We start from the raw sequence: 25,658 nt of genomic DNA, 5'->3' as shown, positions 1-25,658 counted from the left end.
GAATGTCCAAGGAATGGGATGCAGTGTGAGGCTCTGAGGAGGCTACACCCACACAGCACAGTGCAGACGTGCCGTGGAGAATGCAGAGCTGGAGTTGACACCCTCTGCCTCCTTGCTTTGAGTGTGCTCTGTGGGCTGTGTGCAGGCCACTAGGACTTCTGCATTCCCCTTTTCAGGAGCCAGGCCCACCTGTGGCTTTTCCACTGCCTGGGCCAAGGATCGGGGGAGATGGTACTGTACTGGGGCCTGGTGGGAAGGCCCCTGCCACGTTGATGCTGTGTGAAAGCCACTCTTGACGCCCTGGCCTTCATCTTCCATGTGGAACTTCATACAATAGGGAGGCACTGGCTTTGGATGGCTCTTGGCCAGCATGTTTGTTCAGAGATGTTTAAGTTAGTGTGGTTACTTTGGGAACTACTTCTGTCTGTTTTCAAACTCAGTGAGAGGCTGCTGGTATGATGGATGTGAAATTTATTGTTTATTGTGTGCTTATATAAGGCTTTAAAAATGAGTGTGCATCTATTTTTATATATTGATCATTTATTTTTAAGAAATGAAAATTGCCTAGGCAAGCTGGTCAGTTTCCAGCTAATTGGATGAGAGAAGCCGCTGGTATTTATAGAGCCTCATAGAGTCACAGCCACCTCTGGGTATATTGCTTGAGGCCACACAGCCAAGTCAGGCTCTTCCCATGATGGATCTCCACCACCCTAGGGGCAGCAGGGAAGTGGGCAAGTTCCAGAGCCCACAGCAGCCAGGCAGGAGGGACAGAAGAACAGAGCCCTGCTGCTGAGCTACAGAAGGCTGGGGGAGCTGTGAGGTGCAGTCCCCAGGAGGCGCTGGCCCTGCTCCCCAACACTCAGCACTCCTGACATCTAGATTGGATAATTCTTCCAGTGGCTGGACACTGTCCTCTCTGGTCCAGGGTGCCTAACCGTGTTTGTGGGTGAGAACATGAAACTTGCAGTCAGCTATCTAACTTCAACATGTGCTGGTGACAGGGCGGTGGGCAGCTATTTAACCTCTCAGTGATTCAGCAGCCTCATCAGTAAAAGGTAGGTAACAATTCGACCTATATCATAGGCTTGTTTTGAGAACTAAGTGAGAAAGCACATGTGCTTTAAACGATACACAACACATGATAAGTATTCCATAATGGCTGCTATGATTCTTCTTCTTACAAGTTGTGTTACCTTATTTACCATGTGAAAACAGGCTTGCAAAAAACTTATCTAGGCAAAGAGAATTCTATCAGGGTGAGGACTTGCTGGAAAAGTTTCCTTTTTTCTAGTCTATGAATAAATCAGAAGATTGAAATGAAAGAAAATTAAAACTCATGATATCTTGGAGATCTATGCGGGGTACTACAGGGAATAGCTATACAAAGAAATATGTGTCTCTGCCCTCGAGGAGATCAAAATCTCAGTGGAGGACTGTATAAAAACATGACAAGTTAAATAGTAAAAGCTTTAAAATAACCAGTTAGAGAGAATAATGGATGTCACAAAGCCTCCGTGATTAACTGTCAGATGAATCGTACAGATGATAATTGTTAAGAACTCAAAAGAAGGTGAGGAATGAATTGGTTGCATATATTTATGGCTCTTCATGTTAACTTAAAGTAGATAAATTTTAATTAATACAGACCCACACCTCCCAGTTATGACAGTTTAAATGTGAAATGTCCATATGCTTGTTCCTCAAAAAGCTAAACACAGAGTTACTATACAGCAATTCCATTCCTAAGTACGTACTTAAAGGATTGGAAACAGGTACTCAGATACAGGTAAGCCAATGTTCACTGCAGCACTATTAAAAATACCAAGAGGTGGAAATGACCCAAATGTCCATTGACTGGTGAATGGATAGAAAATGTGGTGTATCCATACAGTGGAATACTATTCAGTCATAAAAATGAATGAACGCTGGGAGGGGTGGATCATGCCTGTAATCTCAGTGCTTTGGGAGGCTGAGGTGGGAGGATTGCTGGAGGCCAGGAGTTCAAGACCAGCTTGGGCAACACAGTAAGACCCCATCTCTACAAACAATTAAAGAAATGAGCAAGGTATGGTGGTGTGTGCCTGTAGTCGCAGCTGTTTGGGAGGCTGAGGTGGGAGCCCAGGAGCTTGAGGCTTCAGTGAGCTGCGATCACACCACTGCACTCCAGCCTGGGTGACAGAGTGAGACCCTGTCTCCAAAAAAAAAAAAAAGAAAAAAAAAAAGTTCGGATAGATGCTGCAATATGGATGAATCTTGAAAACATTAAATGAAATAAACCAGACACAAAAGGACAAATTGTTTGAGTCTACATATATGAAATACCTAGAACAGGCAAATTCATACAGACAGAAAATACATTAGAGGTTACCAGAGGTTGGGGGCTAGGGGAGAGGAGAGTGGGAAATTACTGATTAATGGTATAGTTTTTGGTTGGGGCAATGGGAAAGTTCTGAAAATAGATAATGGTGATGACTATACAGCATTATGAGTATAATTAATGTCACTGAATTTACACTTAAAAATGGTTGAAATGTCAAATTTGTTATATATATTTTACAATTAAAAATTAATAGACTGAAACCACTGAATGGTGCACATTCAACTGTACAGGACGGTACATGAATTACATCTCCATCAAAAACAAAGTCTAGGCCAGGTGAGGTGGCTCATGCCTGTAATCCCAGCACTTTGGGAGGCTGAGGTGGGTGGATCCCCTGAGATGACAAGTTCGAGATCAGCCCGACCAACATGGTGAAACTCTGTCTCTACTAAAAATACCAAAAATTAGCTGGACATGGTGGCAGGTGCCTGTAATCCCAGCTACTCAGAGGCTGAGGCAGGAGAATCACTTGAACCCAGGAGGCAGAGGTTGCAGTGAGTCAAGATTGTGCCATTGTACTCCAGCCTGGGCGACAGAGCAAGACTCCGTCTCACAAAAAAAAAAAAAAAAAAAAAAAGCAAAAGAGATTGAGAGTCTTGGGCACTTTGCAGCTGTACATCAGGGCTCAGTGGAGACACCTAGAGAGTGGGAGGGCACTGACATCCAGTACAAGAATTACAAAGTGGGAGCTAGGTGTGGCAGCTCACCCCTGTAATCCCAGCACTTTGGGAGGCCAAGGTGGGAGGACTGCTTGAAGCCAGAAATTTGAGACCTGCCTGGGCAACACAGTGAGATCCCATCTCTACAAAAATAAAAACATTAGCTAGGCATGGTGGTGTGCGCCTATAAGTCCTAGCTGCTCAGGAGGCTGAGGCAGGAAGATGGCTTGAGCCCTGGAGTTTGAGGCTGCAGTGAGCTGTGGTCATGTCACTGCACTCCAGTGTGGGTGACAAAGAGACCCACACTCTAAAAAAAAAAAAAAAAATTAAAAATAAATAAAAATAATTAGGTACGGTGTCTCACATCTGTAATTAGCACTTTAGGAGGTCAAGGCAGGCAGATCATTTGAGGTCAGGAGTTTGAGACCAGCCTGGCCAACATGGTGAAACTTTGTCTCTACTAAAAATAAAAAATCCGCTGGGCATGGTGGCTCACACCTGTAATCCCAGAACTTTGGGAGGCCAAGGTGGGCGGATCACTTGAGGTCAGGAGTTGGAGACCAGCCTGGCCAACATGGCAAAATCCTGTCTCTACTAAAAATACAAAAATTAGCCAGGCGTGGCAGTATGCACCTGTAATCCCAGCTACTAGAGAGGCTGAGACAGGAGAATCGCTTGAACACGGGAGGTGGAGGTTGCAGTGAGCAGAGATCGCACCACCACACTCCAGCCTGGGCGACAGTGAGATTCTGCCCACCACGCCCCGCCCCCGCAAAAAAAAAAAAAAAAAAAAAAAAAAAAAAAAAAAAAATCCTGGGTGTGGTGGCACATGCCTGTAATCCTAGCTTCTTGGGAGGCTGAGGTGGGAGATTGCTTGAACCTGGGAGGTGAGGTTGTAGTGAGATGAGATCGCACCACTATACTCCAGCCTGGGTGACTGAGCCAGAATCCGTCTTAAAAAGAAAAAAAAGATTGCTGTCTACCAATAACAACAAAAAACAGTATCTCAACATATTTTATAAATATAAATTAAGCAAAAAAAAAAAAAAATTAGGAAGTGGGACACCAGGAGGTCTCTGAGCTAGGAGGTAGGGAGGAGGGATCTGAGAGCAGGGAGACGTGGGAAGCTGAGGACAAGGAGGGAGCAGGAGGGAAGGAGAGCTGCCTTAACAAGACAAGGGCAGTGAAACCTGCAGTTGTCTTCTGGGATGAGCGATGGGGAGTAATGGGAAACAACTGGTTTGCTGCAGTCTCTTGTGTAATAAGGGAACTCCTCCCACCCGGCACTGTTTCAAAGTGCTTGAGGGCCAGGGGAAGAGCTGGGAGCCATGACTGGGAGCAGCTGCTGGTTCCTGAGGGGTGGTGAGGAGGAGATGGCGCTGCCCTGCCCTTCACTCTCAGTTTCAGGCACAGCTACTCCTGAATGATGAACATGCCTCTGGTCATTTCACGAAACGCAGACATGTTCTGTTGCAGGTGCACATTCTGTGGGCAGAGGGCCCCAGGTGAGGATGGAAGCTGACTCCCAAATGTGTCCTGGGAGCTGGCGCTGCAGTCCTAGCTCTGATGTTCCTTTACTGGTGTGGCTCTGGACAGTGTCCTGGATAACCTGTAACATCCATCCAGCTCCAACCTGCTCCGAAACTCATTGAGAGAGATTACTCATGGCATTAAAGGAGCCATTGTGAGGACCTCTGAAAGATTTCTAGAGACATTTTAAAATAAGAATGGTCTAGCCCTAATCTGGGGAGGAAAGAGATCCTTTTAGTAGACGTACTTTACATATGGACCCAGATCTGGCAGTTCTTGCTGATCATATCTTCCTTAGGATCTGAGTAGTTTAGAAAATGAGAAATATTTTAAAAAACTAAAAGACAAAAACACACACTAATTTTGGCAAAACTGTAATCTGTCCTCGAGTAAAATTCCAATTGGGCATATGTGGAGCTCTTCACTCCAATGTGGAAATCGTGGAGAAGCTTCAGCTTAACGTGAAAAAGAATTTTCTTTTCTTTTTTTTTTTTGAGACGGAGTCTCGCTCTGTCACCCAAGCTGGAGTGCACTGGCCAGATCTCAGCTCACTGCAAGCTCCGCCTCCTGGGTTCACGCCATTCTCCTGCCTCAGCCTCCCGAGTAGCTGGGACTACAGGCGCCCGCCACCTCGCCCGGCTAGTTTTTTGTATTTTTTAGTAGAGACGGGGTTTCACCGTGTTAGCCAGGATGGTCTCGATCTCCTGACCTTGTGATCCGCCCGCCTCGGCCTCCCAAAGTGCTGGGATTACAGACTTGAGCCACCGCGCCCGGCCGAAAAAGAATTTTCTAACTAGAACTATCTCAAGACACAATAGCCACTTCATGAGTCACTGAGCTTCTTGTCACTGAAGAATGGCTTTCTGGCATGAGTCTTGTGAGAGCGGACAGCTTGGCCTGGGTGACCTGTGAGAACTGAGGGCCATCTACTTGATGGAAACCCAACAGGTAGTGAGCCTCCCACCAAAGAGACTGAAGAATCTGAATGTCAGCGTCTAGTTATCGACAAGGAGTGTGGGATAAAACCTTTATAAACCCTTCCCGGGTCCCATCCCTTTGTTGTAGCTGGGGAGCCCCGAGCTTAATGAGCAAATATGTACGGCACGGCTTGATGCTGATTTGCCTGCCTTTTTGGATTTACAAGTGGCACATTTATTCGCAGAAGGTGAATTCATTTGCTAGCTGTTTTTCATCTCTTCCATTGTTAGAAAGCTCTGCGCTCTACCTGAACACACTATGCAGATTAGAGAACTAATGGGAAGCTGTTAAATGAGTCACTTTAGAAATGAGCACACATTTGAGATGACTACTGCAGATTCTTTAGGCTCGTATCTATTGATACTACCGGGATTCATCCCATGATTGCATCTAATTATTATTGACAGCTTATCAATCCCATTATGAGTTGGTTAATGCAAGTGAGAGAGAGAGCGATAGGAGCAGAATGAGAAATATTTGCTGAAATGGGCTTGAAAGAACATCACTTCTGAATAAAGAACAAAGCTGTCAGAGTTCACAATTGCATTATGTTGTCATGGCAATAGATAATTTTCATCATTTTAAAATGATGAAAATAAATAAGGAGCTAAAAAGTAAAGAAATCCCTAAAGGAGAAAACACTGGGAGAAGATCAGATATAACCTGTGACCCCTTCCCTGTAGGGTCTTATCTGGAATGTGTCTCTGATTTCTATTTGCTAATCTGAGTCAATTTCATCCTTCAAGACCAGAGTCAAAACTCATCTCCTCCAATAACTTCTTTCACCTTTCTGATTTCATAGTCAATGCTATATGTTCTATTACTATGATGCTGATTATTAAGTACAGGTAACATTTATTGGATGCATACTAACTATGGCTTAAAGTGCTTTATATGTGTTATCTCCTTTAGTCATCACGGAAAGATGATGTGGTAAAGAATATGACTACTTTTGGCTGGGCACAGCGGCTCATGCTGGTAATTCCAGTGTGCCTCCAGACCAGAGTGTTCCTTCCTGATACCTGCTGACTTAGAGTCATCAGAGAGAAAAAAAAAATCTTCATTTTAATATGGCACATACATTCCATTCAAATGATTATTATTATTTTTAGAGGCAGGGTCTCACTCTGTCATCCAGACTGTAGTATTGTGTTGTGAGCAGAGCTCACTGCAGCCTCGAACTCTTGGGTAGAAGCAATCCACCCATCTCAGCTTCCCAAGTAGCTGGGACTACAGGCACGTGCCACTGTGCCTGGGGAATTAAAAAACTTTTTTTGTAGAGACAGGGTCTTGCTATGTTGCCCAGGTTGGTCTCAAACTCCTGGCCTCAAGTGATCGTCCCACCTTGGCCTCCCAATGTGCTGGGATTCCAGGTGTGAGCCACCATGCCTGGCTCCTCCTTTCAAATTGTATTATCTGCATATTTATGTCTATGTCTATGTCTACACGTGTGTATATAAACACACATATATCACCAGTAAGATCATTTTTCCTATGACTACTTTCTAGAGAAATCAGAAACAGGGTCGCGGAAGGAGCCAGGAGTAGTCACCTCGTCCTTGTCCCATCAGATGCAGCGGAAGGAAGTGTTTGCTCTCCTTCCACCTTCTTCTGAAGCCCAGTCTCTCTCTTCCCAAATGGCCTGGGTGATTAGGACTCATCTCTCCTAATCACCTTCAGTCTATCCACTGAGCACCACTCTGCCCTATGGTATCCAACCCTCTCCCACCCCTCTTCCTCCCTCTTCCCTGTGGAAAGCAAGGAGCAAACCAGGAAGCTGTGGCACATCAGTGACAGCTTTGTAATGTGACAGCAGCTGGGGACAGTAGGGTGGAGTGTCTCTTCTTCAAAATACACCCCTAAACCATTCCACTCAACCCACTGGAGTGTCTTAAACGGAGCCCTGTAAAGAGGGTGTGGCAAAGTCAGCTGGACAAAAGATCCTTCCATCATCTCTCCAGATGAGTCACATGACTGAAGTATCTTTCAACTGGGGATGTACTGTACTCAAAATGGAGAGACACCAAAGTTCCTTCAAATGGCACTGTGTGTTTGGGTTCCTTTGTTCCTTCACTCAAGCCTGATTCCCACGTCCCCATGAGCACGGCAGGAGATTGGCTGTAAGTAGCTTCTCAACCAATGGCAGGATGGAGCAAGCTACATGGTTATAGGTAGCAATGGAGGCTAATCCCACTTTGGGTTTTTTGCCCATGCAATAATAAATGAGTGTGTGTGGGTTTTGCTCTCTCTGTTAAGTGGATGTTAATTTTTCAGGCCAAAGTAATTTGAGCAGCAGTTTATCAGTTTTCTAACCTTGCTTTATCTGTAATAATTTCTCCAGACTTTCAACTTAGTATAAAGAAGGAAAACATTTCGGGTCAAATTTTTTTTATATATAAACATGTTAAGAGTGACCTAAGTAACTGTTTCTATATCTAAAATACTGAGTGATATTTATGAATCATTTTTCTTAAAGTTTTCATTTTTGGTAATGGTGGCTGAAACAATGGCTGCTTACACAGGCACAGTCAAGTGCAGCCTGCAGGAGGGCCTGGATGACCGAAGCAAAACAACCCACCTACCAGAAACATCCAGGTAACTCAATGAGTGAATACATGAGTGAATAATGGAGCTGGACAAAATCATTTCTAGCTGATCAGTTCACACAAGCCACTTTGGTTTACACACTTAAAAAATTACTCTCGGCCAGGCATGGTGGTTCACACCTGTAATCCCAGTACTTTGGGAGGCCAAGGCAGGAGAATTGCTTGAGCCCAGGAGTTCAAGACCAGACTGGGCAACATAGTGAGACACTGTCTCCAGTTCTTACCAAAAAATAAAAAAAATAAAAAAAAAAAATTACCCTAATGACTAAAGGTTGTATGCTACAGCCTTTACAAGACCATTTCAGCGCAAGGTAAGGTTAGCAGGGGGTTCTGGATCAGGAGACATGTACCTATAAACCGTCCAAGAGAGTCCAGGAGAGAAAAGATGGCTTGTTCAGTATGTGTAGACAATTAAATGCTTTTCTAATCAAAATTATCTATAAATATTGAGAAGAAGACCAGTTCTACTACTTAATCCTGGGGGACCCAGAACAATATCTGTTTGTCTCATCTTTTGGCCAATTCTCTAGCCATGACCAGAGTCCCCTTGTCCACAGTAATTCACTGAAAAGGAGTCCCTGGCTCCTCCCTGACCTTCCTACTTTTAAAAGAGCTGACTCCGCCCTTCTCAGTGCCATGGCTCCAGCACCCTGACAAATGCCCAGCACCAAGAGGGGGCTCAGTGGACAATACTCTAGACTCCCTGTGGCCCTGGCATGGTGCCCTGCACACAGTGGGTGCCACCACGGCATGGTGGTAGTCACGGGAGGGAGCAGGATGGAATTTGTATTTGTTGAATGAATGACTGAAATCAGTTATTTTTTGCCGGTTATTAAGTTTGCCATTTCTTCAAGAGCATGGCACCTGAGTCCCAACTCTGCTATTTAGAACCTTTATCAATTTGGGTGAGTCACCTACCTTTCCTGAGCCTCAGTTTCTTCATCTATCAAATGAGAATAGGAATACCAGCCTTGTGTGCCCCATCAAATGACGGAGGAGCTAGTGCGGGTGCAACATCCGGTGGATGTTTGCTATGATTCTCCTGTCTTTAGCTCAGGGTCTCCCAGCACCTGCCTGCCACATGCCCTGAAGTTCTCACGAGTGGAGCTGCTGGCCAGCCGTCTGCTGTGCAACTAACAGTGCCACATACGTGGGGTCAGGAATAATGATTTTGCCTTGGCTTTCTTTTAAAAATTCTAGGCTGTATCGTCTAGTCCTAGAGGTTTAGTGACACCCTCAATCAGGTCTAAAAGCCCCTTTGGTGGTGGAGGCACTGCCGTCCCTCTGAAGGTCATCGGCTGCCTAACTCTGGCTGCCAAGCTGAGGCTGAGCCATGTAGGGGAATCAACCAGCATTTCAGGCAAAGTTACGGCATTGGCACTGGGGTAAGTAGCAAATAGAAAACGAGGCTGGGAACACAGAAGGTGGGAATCAACATGCCCACGGCACAGGAGAAATCAGGCTCAGGAACGAGGATGATCAACGTGTAGGAGGGAAGGTCTCCGTTGCTCCAGCTGGGACACAGAAGGGCTGGGGAAGCTCTTCAGCTGGAGAGGGACCAGGTGACCCCTCCATGTGGCTGCACTTGGGGGTGCATCCTTGTTTTCCCAGGACTGATGCTTCCCCTTGAGCCCCTCAGTATCTCCTGACAAAGCTGACCACCCTCATCTAAGGGGAGCTCCCTCCCAACCCCCTTTCCATCCTGAAGCCCCTTTTGGATAAGCTCCTGCACAGGGCTCTTGATCCTGTTCGCCTGCCTCAGAGGCTCTGCCCCATTAATCCCCTCACTTGAATTTGCAACCCCACCTCCTCTACGGTGTGGACCTGCGAGACCTTTGGCCTTCAAAGCCCCCTCCCCTGCTATTCCTTTAAGCTATTTTCCCTTTGAGTCCCCCATGGTACTTTGCTCATTTTTATGGGACTGATACTCTGTTTTGTGTTATAATGATTTGTATGTGTTTCGTCTTGCTTATTACCCTGCAAACCTCATGAGGACACAGACTGTCTACCTTATTTATGTAACACCTGCAGTTCCCAGCATAATATCTTACACTAGTGGGGCCAATAAATACTGACTGTGTTAAATTTTATGATAATTCTGACTTCTAAGAACAAGTAATCATATTTCCCCACATTTTTTTTTCTCATTCCAAAATGTAGTCACAATAATGTGATCACAATTACACAGTGGTTTCTCTATAAATAAAACAGCTACTGGTTTCTGTTTTGTCCTACTCAGACTCAAATACACTTTCCTACCTTCTTGAGTGTGAAGACATTTTCTAAGGCAATAGCCATTGGATCTCTCTAGAAAACATTATTCTGGGAGCTCCCAGTCACAACTGCGGACAGCTGAAGCCTTTTGGATGACTCCCTAGCCTCAGTCTGCAGCTTCCCTATTCAGCCTGATGTGTCCGGCACATTTTCATGACGCTGGCAGGCTGGCAGTCCCTGCCACTCTTCACTGCAGGATGCTGTGGGACTCAGTGGCCACTGCTACTGTCTGTGGCTGTCCCTCACCTGTGCACCTGGCTCCCTCTCCTAGGTTTCTTTGAGTTGTTCCCATGAAGGTTCTCATCTGCTGCCCAGCCTCTTGGTTCTATCATTTCCTTCTGGGGGCCTTAGGGGCTGCCACGGAGGCAGGGACATGCTCTGGCTTTGCGTTCCGCTCTCAGCCCTGTCAGCTGTCTGATTGGTGGAGAGACGGCTCTCTCATCCTCCTTCTCAGACATGCTATTCAATTCTCTCCTGGGCACAGATGTTGAGAGTCTGTGTCAACTCAGATCTCATACGTTAGGAATGAGATTCCAATCTAGCTGATTGTCAGATTTTAAATTGCTTTTGCTTTCCTCCATTTGTGGCAAAGGGCTGGGCAAGGCTGCTAGGCCCTTCTGATGACCAAGGCTACCCACGTGTGGGTGGCTGCTCCAGGCCAGGCTTTGGTCTGGGGCTGGGCAGGGCCATCCCCTTTGTGAAGAGACCACTGAGCCCACGTGAGGACTGAACCGACAGCATTCCTGAGTGGTGGGGTGGGGCACTGTAGAGAATGGCCCATCATTGACTCCACTTGAGGCTGTCATTAAAAAGGGACCTGAGGCCAGTTCTGGACTAGGCAGCTGGGGAATAAGGCAGTCCTGGGCTGCCAACGTATTCAGTGCTGTGCCTGGACCTTTGACCTGGGTCTCCTCTGGCACCTGGCACAATGCTACAGCCACAAGTGCTCCACTACATTCTTCCCCGAAAGACAATGACAATTAGGCTGTACCTAATTGGTGGGAAGAGGACACTTGAAAGAGACATGTACTAACCCCACCTGGAAACAAACTAAAACCACTGGACTTCATTATAAAGAGGGAAGGGAATGTCCCATGCAGGAATAGTTATAATGAGAATGTTTTCATCAGTCTCTCTATACATTTTGTAATGATTTCAAATGTGAGAATTTATTATCTAATCAAAGGATTTGTGATTACTAATTAGTTACATTGTATCCAATCAGGAATTAATAATTCGAGCCTAATTGTGAATTAGAGTTCACGTCCCGCTGCGGGATGTGTGCTGACTGGCAGTGCTGGGCTTGGGAGGGGCAGGCCTCCCTTCCTGGGCTCTAGGTCCCAATGCAAAGGAGCCAGTAGGGTAGGATCATGAGATTTTGGGCTCTACAAGGCCACAGGGACTCTAGGGGTGCAGAAGGCCAGGAAGACAACTGTTCTAGAAGGGTTGCTCAGAACCTGAGCTGAGTGGCCCAAACAAAAACCACATTTTACTGAAGTCTGGCTGGGCAGTACAGAAAAAGACGCTCTGGCGCCAGGGTTAATAGTTTTGTAAATAAAATAAAGATTTCTTCCCTCTCCCCAGGAAGCACACAAAGACTAAAATGAATTATTATTACTTTGGGATAAACAGTAATGCTCTCTGGGTGAAGAGCCAACTGGCAATTTTGAAAGATTAGGTTAATCAGACAAAGGGAAATTTCTGATTAATTGGACAATTACTTCGTATTCTCAGTGAGCCAAGGCAATGTCAGAGAAATATCCTGACCAACTGGGAATAAATTCACTAGCTTGAGGCAGAGACTTTTAAACTTACAGAGGATGAAATACACTGGCATTGTGTGCCCGATTTTTATGGTCTCAAGTTCCCCAAATGTATAGGGCCTATAATTATTTTTTAAGACCAAAGTGATTCAACATTATTTTGGTTTTAAACAATTATGGAAAACCTGTTTGACATTCTCTTGAAATAACTTTAGGACCACAGTAGATGGCAAAACCAAACTTTAGGGGTCAGAAGAGAGGGATCCTTATGTTTGATGATGGAAGATGGTCAGACCCACACACAATGCAAACCCTTCCGGCTCCTTCCTGGAAGGCTAAGGTGGCACCGCCTCACCTGGTGGGGGCGTGTTTCTGTTCCTCCTCCTCGTCCGTGTCACTGCTGATGGTGATGACGCTGACCGTGGGGCTGGGGGTGTCGGGAATGACAATTGTCTGCCGCTGCCGCTCCCGGGTGGTGCTGGAGGCCACGTCGCCCCACCCACAGGTGACCGAGGTGCTGCAGGCCGGGCTACTGTGCACCATGGCGCAGCGGGGAGGTGTGTTCTCCTTGACACGCTTGGATCGCTGTGGGGAGCTGATGGCCTGAGAGGAGGACACCTCACAGGTGGAGACATTTCTGTAATGAGAAAACCACACTTGCACACAGAGGAAGGTCAGGCCCCACAAGTCCTTCGAAGGAGCCCAATTGCCTAGAAACACCTGCTTTGCCAAATCTCTGTAAAACAAGTCAGCGGCTGGACAATGAGTCTCCATCTGTGACTGGGAATGGGATCATTCAGTAAGCAGCTACACAGGCCTTCTCTGGGCTCTGGTTTGGATCTACATGCCTGCTCCCAGCAGGACAAAGCGAGCAGCCGGGGCTTTCGGAGCAGGGAGGGGGCTCTTGTGCCCCAGTCTCTACAGGTCTTGTAGGAGCAGATGTCATGCCAGGATTCCAATTGTGTTTGTTCCAACACAGTCCCTTGCCTTCAGGGTCAAGGCCCTACTTCTGAGCTCTGTCTTGTGTCATCCCTTCAAAGGTACTTAAGTCTTGTTTTGGGGGTGGTGGAAGAACTGGTGTTTGCCACATCAAGCTTTGGTTTCCTTGCTAATGGTTATTCTACTGAAACATTTATTCCTTAAGAGTTTCAGGATCTATTTATTTTATTTTATTTTATTTTATTTTATTTTATTTTTGAGACAGAGTCTCGTTCTGTGGCCCAGGCTGGAGTGCAGTGGTGCGATCTCAGCTCACCGCAAGCTCCGCCTCCTGGGTTCACACCATTCTCCTGCCTCAGCCTCCTGAGTAGCTGGGACTACAGGCACCGGCCACCACACCCGGCTAATCTTTTGTATTTTTAGTAGGGACGGGTTTCACGGTGTTAGCTAGGATGGTCTCAATCTCCTGACCTCGTGATCCGCCTGCCTCGGCCTCCCAAAGTGCTGGGATTACAGGCGTGAGCCACTGCGCCCGGCCAAGAGTTTCAGGATCTAAAGGACCTAACCTTGGTGACTAATGGTTCAGTTTTCCTTCTTTCCTCCTCTGGAAAAAGAACATGACCATCAAAAGTATTTGTGTGCATATAATTGCTAAAAACCTTAAAAATGATTTTTCTGGATTTTGTCTCGTGGAGCCTCATGGGAGGCTCAGTCTAAATTGTAACAGAAAATTTGGAAAAGTGTAAGAGGAAAAAGCACTCTTAAAAAGAGACCTTTTCATCTTAATTTTGATCAACTTGAAATTCCTTACCAAATTAACCAATGTGATTTTTGGTAACTTTAGGGGAAAAATACTCTCTCCCCTCCCCATTAGATCCTCACTGACTCTGGCACAGGCTGAACATCTTTTATCTGAAATGCTTGGTCCAGAAGTGTTTTGGATTTTTGTTTTTCTTCAGATTTTGGAATATTTGCATATACATAATGAGATATCTTGGGGATGAAACCCAAGTCTAAAGACAAAATTCTTCTGTTTCATATACACCTTATACACATAGCCTGAGGTCATTTTATACATTATTTTAAAATAATTTTGTGCATAAAACAAAGTTTTCACTGAGACCACATGTCAGGTGTGGAATTTTCCACTTCTGGCATCATGTCAGTCCACAAAAAGTTCTGAATTTGGGACAATTTTGCATTTCTGGATTAGGGATGCTCAACCTGTAGTATCTATGCAGTGAGGGACTAACGCCAATGTATAATGAAACTCAGACTTTTATATGTCTTTAGAGATTCTAGCACCTTCTAGCTAAAGGGATGGCAGTAAAATGAAAATAATTCAATAAAGGTGGATTTATTTTTCTATCTAGCTAGTGCCAGATACATTGCTTGCTCCTTCCTAGGGACTGGTAATACGTTTCACTGGTAAGATTGTACCATTGTTTGTACTTACTATGTATTTGTTGTTGCTAATACATTACGATTTTAAGATTATGTTTTTCACTACCAATGGTTTTAATATCTCCACTTGGCATTGTTAAGGAAAAGTATGCCTGGCCACATCGCCAACAAGGGAGAGACTACTGGTCTTTCAGACTGTTTTGCCTAAGGCATTGGTCTTAAAAATAAGCAAATACATAACTTTCACTATAATTATATTGATCTTGAAATGTACTGGCAATGAGCCTTCATGAGGCCAGCTGGGTGGTGAGTAGACAAAAAGGAGGGACTTGCTAAACAGCTTGGGAGGCTAAGGGTTCTTACTGCCCCTACTCAGCCAAGGTGAACCACAAAGATGCTAAACTTAGTCCTAGGACAGACTAGTGTTCCATGTGACCTTGCTGGGCATGACAGCCCATGAGGATCGAGACAGTGGACTTTGTTGCCACCCAGTCTAATAATGACATGGGTGAGCTGTCACAAGGCTGCCACACAAAAGCGTTCTGGAAAGCTGCCAATGATCTGAGATAAATTTTCCTGAGTCGTCAGAAACACCCAAATAAGGAATCTTGAAGGATGACAACTTCAGCCCTTGGATAAATTTTTGAATGAGAATGAAAAGAAGAAGGCCTAGTTTCTGGTATCCGGTTATATGAGGAAGCAGAAAACCAAAACCACTAGACATTTTTTAAACCGGATTTCTCTTGATTAACTTATCACAAATAAGCAATTAAGCACCTCAAAGCTGTGCCATTAGGAAGAGATGTAGGAGCAATCCTGTAGTCACACGATCTCTCTTTCACTCTCTCTGTCTGGCTTGGAAATCTCTATTTTTTAACAAGTCAGGTTTATTAAGGTATAACTGACATATAGTAACATTTCTCCCTTTGAAGTGTTTGATGAGTTTTGACAAATGCACAGTCATAACCCCCCACTACAATCCAGACTTAGAGCTTTTTCCCTCAGGCTTCTTCGCAATCTCCTCCTCTCCTACTGGTCTCTGGCAAGCCCTGATCCGATCTCTGTCTCTATGTTTTGCCTTTTCCAAAATGCCATATAAATGGAATCACACAGCATGCAGCCTTTTGTTGACCTTGATTTTTTAAAGTGTTCATTGAGATGAGAATGGATTTAAAGGGAACGGGAAAGATTCATGTTCTGCTGGTTAGTGTCTGGTATTAAACAAGCCATTGCTTATATTTAAGCAAGGTGCTACATCAGTTAAACTTCTGATCTTAGATACAGAGAAAGCACATTTCTTTAGTATTTTTAAAACATTTTTTAACACCTTCAACATTTTAAAACATTTTTAAACAAGTATTACGGTAAATCGTTTCCAAAATGAAACTTCAGGTGAGGCTGAGTGTTCTCTGGACAAGTAGAGAGTGACAAAAGATCATTTGCTTCACCAAACTTTAGTCAGGCTTGTGAACCTTCTCCTAGGTCTAACTGTGCACTCTGCTGTACACTCTCCTTTTGGCAAAAAACCCTGCTAAGTCAGTTTAGCAAGAACCCACCATCCTTGATATCTGATCACCCTGGATATCTGATTAGGTTCCTCAGTCTCCAGGTGTGATGTCTGATCACCTGGGCCTGTCATTAGCAAGAATCCTGTTAGGTCAGTTGAGGCAGAATCTCCCTTACCCCGATGCTTCCTCTTAGTAACTTCCCATCCACCCACACTCCCCAACCCCACCTTGGCTATAAATTTTCACTTGCCCATACTGTATGGAGTTGAGCTCAATCTCTCTTGCCCACTGGAAGATTCCGTTGCATCCATCCCTACACTATTACCACGGTCTTAAACCAAGTGCTTCCTGCAAACCCTAGGCCAGTCCATGTGGTACTGGATGTTTTGCTAACCACTGCAGGAAGAGGAGTGCCCCCGTCCCATGCAACTGTCCCATGTTCAGAGCGGGTGCTGATACTCCCTAATCCTAAACTACGTTTCTTTAGCACTCACATTTCCTTGGATTTCTCTTCCCTAGGGTGGCTCTCACCACCTACCTCACAGATGACTGGTGCTGCTTACTCTTCCGGGAGGAGGTGGTGCTGGTTGGCTGCTGCCGCATCACGTGGGCCACGCCCACATTTAAGGGCTGGGCTGCTGGAAGGGTCACATGACCAGTCAATAGCGCAGGCTGCTGCATGATGGGATTGTAATGGCTTCCGTGAGCATGCGTGTTCCTGAAAGGGAGCCGGGACAACAAGGTGCCTTAGAGGTGTTCTAAAAGCAGAGCTCCTCTGTAAGATCAAGCTTCCTCCCCAGTTAAATGCTGACTGCAGTTGGTTATTTCACTAACTGTGCGGCTGCTAAAGGGATGAGCCATGTGTGCTCATTGCGTGGGTTTCTTCTACTCATAAGAAGTAGGAGAAACACAACTGGTTGTGAGTGAGAAAGAGGACTTTCAAGTGGGAAGAATGCCAAGTGCACCGGCTCCAAGTTCTTAAGTTCTAGGGACAGGAGATAAATATTTCCTCCAACTTTTAAAGTCCCTGAGCACGTAGGTGATTATCCTGAACAATATTTTATTTTAGAATTTACAGGCCAGGCATGGTGGCTCACGCCTGTAATCCCAGCACTCTGGGAGACCGAGGCAGGCTGATGGCTTGAGCTCAAGAGTTCGAGACCAGCCTGGGCAACATGGCAAAACCCCCTTTCTACTAGAAATAGAAAATATTAGCCGGGCATGGTGGTGTGCACCTATGGGCCCAGCTACTTGGGAGGCTGAGGTGGCAGGATCACTTAAGCCTGGGAGGCAGAGGCCGCAGTGAGCCGAGATAGTGCCACTGCACTCCAGCCTGGGTGACAGAGCAAGACACTGTCTCAAAAAAAAAAAAAAAAAGGTTTCACCTTAATTTTATAAAAATAATTTTTAAATGAAGAAAAAGTGGAATTTACAAAGTGTCTTCAATGGGTTATTTTATTCCACTGTGATGAAGGCAGGATATCTTAGCAATACCATTTTATTAATGAAGAAATAGTACTTTACGTGAAAAACAAACTTTGAAGCCTGGGAGCCATATGCTTCTGTGTGTTAGGAAGTGTTAACGTTCTTTTGAATTACCTCAGTGGCTAGAACAATGCTCAGGCATGTAGCAGCTGATCAATTAATTACACGCTTGCTGAATGAACAATTAGATTAACTGAAGGTTGACTAGACAAGTATAAAGTTGGTATTAAATCAAAATTAATAACAGTCATGATAGAAATACTGGCAGCCCTCATCCTAAAAATGGGTTATGTTTCAAAATTCTTATAATCTGGGTTGTATGAAGCTCAAAGCCTTGTTTTCCCACAGAAATGTTAAAGGTGGTGACTGACTCAGAGATTTGCCCATAAGAGCTCATTTAACACATAATAAAATTCAGAGCTAAAGGATAATTCATTTGAATTTAAAAAAATTATAAGAACCTATTGTTGCAACATGGGGAAAAGGATGAATAGGAAAAAAAAAAAGTAGATGAATACTTTTGTAGGGATTTTGATAGCGTCTTTTGGGCATTTACATGGACTTTAGAAACTCATTACGGCTTTTTTCTTTTTTGAGATGGAGTCTCACTCTGTTGCCCAAGCTGGAGTGCAGTGGTACAATCACGGCTCACTGCAACTTCTGCCTCCTGGGTTCAAGCGATTCTCCTGCCTCAGCCTCCTGAGTAGCTGGGATCACCGGTGTGCACTGCCATGCCCGGCTAATTTTTGTATTTTTAGTAGAGACGGGGTTTGGCCATGCTGGTCAGGCTGGTCTCAAACTCCTGACCTCAGGTGATCTGCCTGCCTCAGCTTCCCAAAGTGCTAGGATTACAGACGTGAGCCAAGAAACTGATATTATGGCTTCTTTATTTTGTTGTAGCTCTTTCTCCCATAGACAGATGGCATTCTTTCTCCTTTGAGTCAGGCCCAGCACTGGTACTTCTGTTTCTTAGCCTCAATAATAGATATTCTTTGGCTCACACAAGAAACGGAGAGAGACCAGGAAGAGAGTATGCTGGCTTTGGATGTCTTCTGTGGTCACTAGGTAAGAGATGTCAAAAAGAAAGGAAGGAGGGAGGAGAAATAAGAAATATGTAGGAATTAGTAAGTGTATGTGTATTTCTGAAATTAGATGAGCTATAAATGCTGAAAAACAAAGGGGGAAAAAAGGAATATGTTACGTGTGGGGTCTTTTAGGAGAAAAAGGGGCGAGGGAAAAAAAAACCCAGTTGGTCAGACAGCTTTCCACTTGGCTGCTCCTAATGAACTGGAGGAGGAAAGGCGAACTTGCTGAGCATGGGCCGATGTGATAGTAGGGAGGGAAGATGACAGGTTTATTTAATGCCTGTCATGTACCAGGCACTGTGATGGCACATGTTAAATACAGGCCAAGTGCTTTGTATTTTATCTCAATTTAAACCTCCCAACAATCCTGTGAAGTAGGCATTACTATCCCTTTATTGAAGAAGAAACTGAGGTGCATAAAGGTTAACTTGCCCCAGGTCATGAAGAGCCACGATTGAACTCAGCTCTACATGGTTTGAGATGGAGTCTCACTCTGTCGTCCAGGCTGGAGTGCAGTGGTGGCATGAGGGTGTTGCCAGTGGGGAAGTGAGTGGGACTGTGGGGAAGGGCCCAGATACTCTGTACTAGGCAGAAAATGAAGTGGAGGAATGGAGGAAGCTGCAGTAGGGGTCTGACTGGGGGCTTATATCACCACCTTTCTACTTTTCCCTGAGAAATTTTAATTCACAATAGCCGTGTAGGTCAGAATAAGAACTGTGGGAGGCTCCCTGGGTGATATGGAGGCTGTCAGGGGGTTGAGGGGAGTGACCTGCCCTGATATTCGTGCAGAATGAGAGATAGCCCAAAAGGGCCGTGAGGAGTTGGGGACAACTTGGAGGGCTGCCATCTGGCTCTGCACTGGTGAAGGGGGCCATTGTGGTGGTGTTGGGGGGAAGGTACAAGGGTATCCAGCCATAAAAATAACAGAGGAGTGCATCTATGAGGAAATCATGAGTTGGACAGGGAAGAGTTCTGGAAACAGATGCAGGGGGTATGCAGTGCTGGCAGGCAGTCAGGTGGACGCCTCTCGGGTGTGTGGGAAGTAGACTCTAATCTGTAAGATATGCCTATTAACTGAAGAGGCACACTCAGCAAATATGCCAGCATTTACCCTTCCAAATAAACCCCATTCTGTCAAACCTTCCCGTGGGAGGTGAGATAGACTCTAGAGTACCCCCATCTCAAACATCTTCAGAACACTTTCTAGAATTGCTTAGGGCTTTGGGGACCCTCTTCTGCATTCTTTCACTGGTGACAGACTTTTGTTTTTTGAACGTGGAATTTAATTCTGAGAAACTACCAAACATCATCCAGAACCAAGTCTGGTGAATTACACTGATGATTAAATGATATAACTGAATTCTGGGTGGGAATGACAACTGAGCATAAATTAATGAAGCAGGTTTTCTTGTATCCTGGTATATTATTTAAAAATTGCTTCTTGTTACACTGCACTCATAGTCCACACAGTATTTTTAAAAGCTTTAAAAAGCTCTCTACAAACCAGGGAATTCAAGTATAGGCCGGCCTGGCAGCCCTGTGTCTGCAGTGGACATGCCTCTCATCCCAGACACACCCACTCACCCTAGACGGGCTTCCTGCTTACCTCCAGTCCGCCAACTGCTGGGTGCCTGCCATGGTCTCAGGAATGACGGTGGCGTGCTGCACTGATGTGTGGGTGGCCACTCCAGTCAGCTGCTGCCATGCTGGGGGAAGCAGGATCTGCTGGGTCCCACTTGGCCAAGCCTGCTGTAGAACACGGGACATGTGCAATGACCATGTTTGCTAATCACATAATTGATTTGCATGAATCCACACTTATTCTGTGCCTAGGGTTGTGCTAGACATTCTTATGGGTGTGAGAGTGAGGGCCTGGTCTCTGGCCTCAAAAACTAAAGTAAGGGAGATAAACAATGAACAACATATAGACCAGGTGTGGTGGTTCATGCCTATAATCCCAGCACTTTGGGAGGCTGAGGTGGGTGGATCACGAGGTCAGGAGATCCAGACCATCCTGGCTAACATGGTGAAACCCCGTCTCTACTAAAAATACAAAAAATTAGCTGGGCGTGGTGGTGGGCGCCTGTAGTCCCAGCTACTCGGGAGGCTAAGGCAGGAGAATGGCGTGAAGCTGGGAGGTGGAGCTTGCAGTGAGCTGAGATGGCGCCACTGCACTTCAGCCTGGTCAACAGAGCGAGACTCTGTCTCAAAAAAAAAAAAAAAAAAAAAAAGAACATATATGAACTAAGTACAAGATAATTAAGTACAGGGACACATCTGTATGGAAGGGATTCATTTATGTTGAAGAATGATTTCTTTATAAATTTGCTCTAATGAGCAATGCTTGAAGTTTCTCAAAGTTTATTTATTTACTTGTTCTGTCCCACAACCATGTACAGGGGATTAGGGTAGTTGAGTTGGGCTAGACGAGGGTGACTGCTGGCCCTCAAGAAGCTTTCTGCCTAGTGTCCTTTATTTAGCATTTTACCTTTGATTTATCAATTAGAATCTAGGTTCCAGCTTGTGTTGTCTTCTAAGTTTACACAATTCTAAGATCACCAAATATCTGGAACCTACATCTGAGAGCAAGCAAGTATGAAGTAAAATTCTTAGCTGTGACTATAGCTTAATTGAGAATTACTTTGATTTCTCAAAGCAAAAATGAGATAGGTGGAAGTCACTGCTTGAATCTAATTTTTCTAGAAATTTAAAATGAACGTTTGTAATTCTTGATAGATTCACTGGTGTGTGTGTGTGTGTGTGTGTGTGTGTGTGTGTGTGTTTGTATGTTGTGTTTTAAGCCCTTTTTATCCACGATCACTATTCGGCTTGTCTTTGGTCATTAGATGATTCAGACTGAATACCACTGCCTAAAGTTGGACACTTAAAGGATAGTCACTAAGGTAAAATACCTTTTGGACAGATCAAATATTTAAAGGTTTGATATCTTAGCTACCTCTCTTTCTATCAGAGTGGATGTGACTAACATTGGGTAATTTATTGAATGCAGTGTTCACAGACTATGCATGTGCGCAATGTGGGTGTTTTATATGTACAAATAAGCACTTCTGGACATGGATTACGGATTTGAGTCAGGGCTTAAAAAACATTGATGCTTATAAAAATGATAGAATCACATTTGAGAGCTGAGTGGACCAGTTCACCTATTCCATTATTTTCATGTTGCACCTGAGGCCCAGTGAGATCTCTTAGATGTTTTTGATACTGTTTGTTTGCTTTTGATATAGGCAGAAAGCTCAGGGGCCATAGCTCATACCATGAGTGCTTAATATCTGTTGATAAAATGAAAGAAGCAACTCCACAAAGACTATTAACTGCAGTTAATTGTATTTCAGGTTTACTTAATTCACAGAATGCAGAAACATACTTTAATTGATTAAAACAGTTGCAAATTCCAAATATTAAATGAATAACAATTTCGTTTGCTGTCAGGTTTCTACTAACTTAGCCACTTGGAACTCATTTCAGATCTCATGAAGAGCATTAGTTTTAACTAATGTCATTTAAAAAAATAAATCTTGATATCAAGCTAAGGTTATCATTTTTCTTCTATTTCCCTGAAATGGATATTAACATTTTACCTCAAAGAGATGGGGTAGAAAGACTATTTTTGACTTATTTCACTGATTGATATGCTTGGCTCATTTGTGACAACACTTCATCAGACATTTTTATAATTTATTACTACTACCAAGAATGCAGCGAACATTTCTTACTGCATACTGTGTGCCAAACACAGAGTTAAGTCATAAATGGGTTTCTGACTACTTCTTTTTTTTCTGACTTCTTAACACCAGTTCTGTGAGGTAGGGACTGTTATTTTCTTCAATTTCTCAGATTAATAAATCGAGACACAGAGAGGTTAATGATTAATAACTTGCCCAGAAATATGGTAAATCAAACATACACATTTATTGCCTTCTTTACACTCAACTAAAATGACAGTAAAGGAATAAAAAATACAGATTCATAAAGGCAAAGAGAGTAGGACAGAGGCAATCACCATTAATAACATTTTAGAAGCTCAAAATCTGATGGACAATTACTAAGTGAATTAACAGACTGAAGGAATCTCAGGTCAGGTCTTCATTTCCCCTTAGTTCCCAGATTCTTGGTGTACATGCTTATACCACCCTCCACTCCCCGCCCCAAAGCAGGAGGCTAGAGGATTCTCTCTAGGGGAAATGACTAGTCCAAGAGAAAATAACTACAGATACGACATTTAAGGATCAGGGGATCTGCCAGTGAAAATGCTGGACTTACCTCTTTTCAGCCTATAGAGAAGCCCACATTCAATAGTCTCTACCCTGCCCTCCAGCTTTCCAATTAGTTTTTTAGTGCTTTAGTTTTAAATAGGAATGAATAGCTAATGAACACCAGACAGTAAAGGAAGTTTCTAACCTAAAGAGAATAAAATAAGCAAACAAAAGAAAGAGGAAACAAAAACAGTGTGGGAATCAGAAGAAAATTTTCTAAAATCTATAATTAATGCTGTGCAGAGTTAAAAAATATATCTATGAAACAAGATCATATAAAGAATCAATATCTATATTCAGAGAACATGCTCTTTTTTGGTGGGGAGGGAGCAGAGAGTTCTCAGAACTATGACAACAGAAATTAACCATTCAAAAGAAGGTTTTCAAAAAGTTTAAGAAATCTCGCCAGGCGCGGTGGCTCAAGCCTGTAATCCCAGCACTTTGGGAGGCCGAGACGGGCGGATCACGAGGTCAGGAGATCGAGACCATCCTGGCTAACATGGTGAAACCCCGTCTCTAGTAAAAATACAAAAAATTAGCTGGGCGAGGTGGCGGGCGCCTGTAGTCCCAGCTACTTGGGAGGCTGAGGCAGGAGAATGGCGGGAACCCAGGAGGCGGAGCTTGCAGTGAGCTGAGATCCGGCCACTGCACTCCAGCCTGGGCAACAGAGCGAGACTCCGTCTCAAAAAAAAAAAAAAATAAATAAAGAAATCTCTTAGAAAGTAGTGCAGACAGAGGATATACAGGAAATAGAGGGGAAAAAAGATAAGAAAATCAGAAGATCAATTTAGCAGTATCAACACTCAATTAATAAGAATACTGCAAAGGAGAAACAGAGAAAATGGAGGGGAAGAAATTATCAAAGGAAAAAAAAATCCAGATTAAAAGGGCAAATAGGGTGTTCAGGACAATGTAAGAAAAAAGACCCAAAAGAAGGCATGTAGTCATGAAATGTGAGTCCAATGTGGATGAGGAAAAAGTCTTAAAAGCTTTCAGAGAAAGAAAAAATAATATACTGAGATAAGTGTGCTCAAACACAGCAACACAGCAAACATACAAACCTTTTATAGCTCTGGAAGGGTTTGGGGCTGTATAATGAGATATATAGAAAACTAACCCAATGGGAAAAATGAGGCAATCATTAACTCTAGGAAAAACAAAAAGATGTGTAAGAAAGGAAACATAATCATGGTATATTATAAGGCTCAACTGAGAATAATATTGTATAATATTGATAATTACATAAATATTAAAAAGTAGTCGAATCAAAATTATGTGGGAGGAATAGGAGAAAAGAGTGAGTGAAAGGAGGAACAGGAGAGAAATTGTGTGTGTGTTATGGGGATGGCAGTGGGTTAGAAAGCTAAATCTTCATCTTCCATAATAGGAAGTCAATGGATAATACCTAAAATGGAAAAAAATCCATAAAAAGCAGTCTAAGCATGTTATTTAGAAACACAGAGATAAAGAACAGATTAAACAGTTAAGTTAAAGATTATTGTTATGGGCAGGGCACAGTGGCTCACACCTGTAATCCCAGCACTTTGGGAGGCCAAGGCAGGCGGATCACTTGATGCCAGGAGTTTGAGAACAGCCTGGCCAACATGGTAAAACCTAGTCTCTACTAAAAATACAAAAAAATTAGCCGGGGCATGGTGGCACATGCCTGTAATCCCAGCTACTTGGGAGGCTGAGGCATGAAAATTGCTTGAACTCAGGAGGCGGAGGTTACTGTGGGCTGAGATTGCACCACTGCACTCCAGCCTGATGGCAGAGCAAGATTATGTCTCAAAAAAAAATGTGTGTGTGTGTGTGTGTATGTGTGTGTGTGTGTATATATAAACTTTCAGGGGTAATACATATTATATATATAAAATATATATATAGCAGGGATAATATATGTGTGTATATATATATACACACACACATATACACATATATAATGTAACAATGTATGTATTGTTATGGGGAGTAGACATTAAGGATGGGATAGAGCAGAGGACTATAACTTTCCTATAAGTTTATGGTATTATTTAACTTTTAAAAATTATGTACATGTATTACCTTGAAAAGGAATTAAATTTAAATTTCAAAAATAACTTCCCCAAAGCCACACAGCCATACAATGGTGAGGCAGCCATCTGAATGTGGGCAACCTAATTCCAGCGCCCATGCTTTCAGCCAATATACTACCTCTCCTTGTGCTGATAATACACAAAAATAATGGCCCCTATTGAGGATCAGGCATTGGTGGTTAACTGCATAAAGGTGGCATGAACAAGTCTTCCTTATTCTCTAACAATATCAGGTGCCAGTCAAGAGAGAGGCAGACAGCAGGACAACGGTAGCAAAGACTGGTTGCTGAAAATGTTATCAGAGGAAATTTTGAGTTAGAAACATTAAAGTTTTGTATTTTGAACAGTTTAAAGGGTTCAAGACAACAGTTTGTTTTTAGGGAAACATTTAAAGGTTCAGTTGGTCAAATATGAGCCCAAAAATAAATACCTTAAAAAAAAAAAGAGGTTCAGGTGATATGATTTGATTGGCTAGAAGAATGCAAAACACTTCATGGAAGGGTAGAGTCTACAGTGATCTGGCATTTCTGAATTTCTTCTCTAACGCTGCTAGTAAAGGAGATTTTAGATCCTGCCATTTCACAAGTGAGATAAATTCAATACTGTCTCAATCAAGAACTGTGCTTCCCATCTCTCCACTATTACCTGCTCATTCACAATTTCTGTTGGTGGCCAAGATGCTAGCTGTGGCGTGG

General features: G+C 43.8%; 1 protein-coding gene across 5 annotated transcripts in view; it reads right to left on the bottom strand.

The window, feature by feature from the left end:
* HIPK2 (homeodomain interacting protein kinase 2) overlaps positions 1-25,658 on the bottom strand; it is a 220,257-nt gene that overhangs the window by 22,916 nt on the left and 171,683 nt on the right. For 3 of the 5 annotated variants that reach the window (XM_030931934.1, XM_030931936.1, XM_030931938.1), the window contains exons 10-12: positions 20,218-20,360; positions 16,580-16,759; positions 12,546-12,827 (exon numbers count right to left, since the gene is read on the bottom strand). In XM_030931934.1, coding sequence (XP_030787794.1) covers positions 12,546-12,827; positions 16,580-16,759; positions 20,218-20,360 — 605 coding nt within the window. The remainder of the gene's footprint in view (positions 1-12,545; positions 12,828-16,579; positions 16,760-20,217; positions 20,361-25,658) is intronic. The other 2 variants (XM_030931935.1, XM_030931937.1) reach the window with 1 other exon arrangement.

This window comes from Rhinopithecus roxellana, chromosome 6 (genome assembly GCF_007565055.1).
Source record: "Rhinopithecus roxellana isolate Shanxi Qingling chromosome 6, ASM756505v1, whole genome shotgun sequence".
NCBI lineage: Eukaryota > Metazoa > Chordata > Mammalia > Primates > Cercopithecidae > Rhinopithecus > Rhinopithecus roxellana.
Note: the sequence above shows the minus strand (reverse complement) of the source record. Positions and strands in the feature narration are given on the sequence as shown.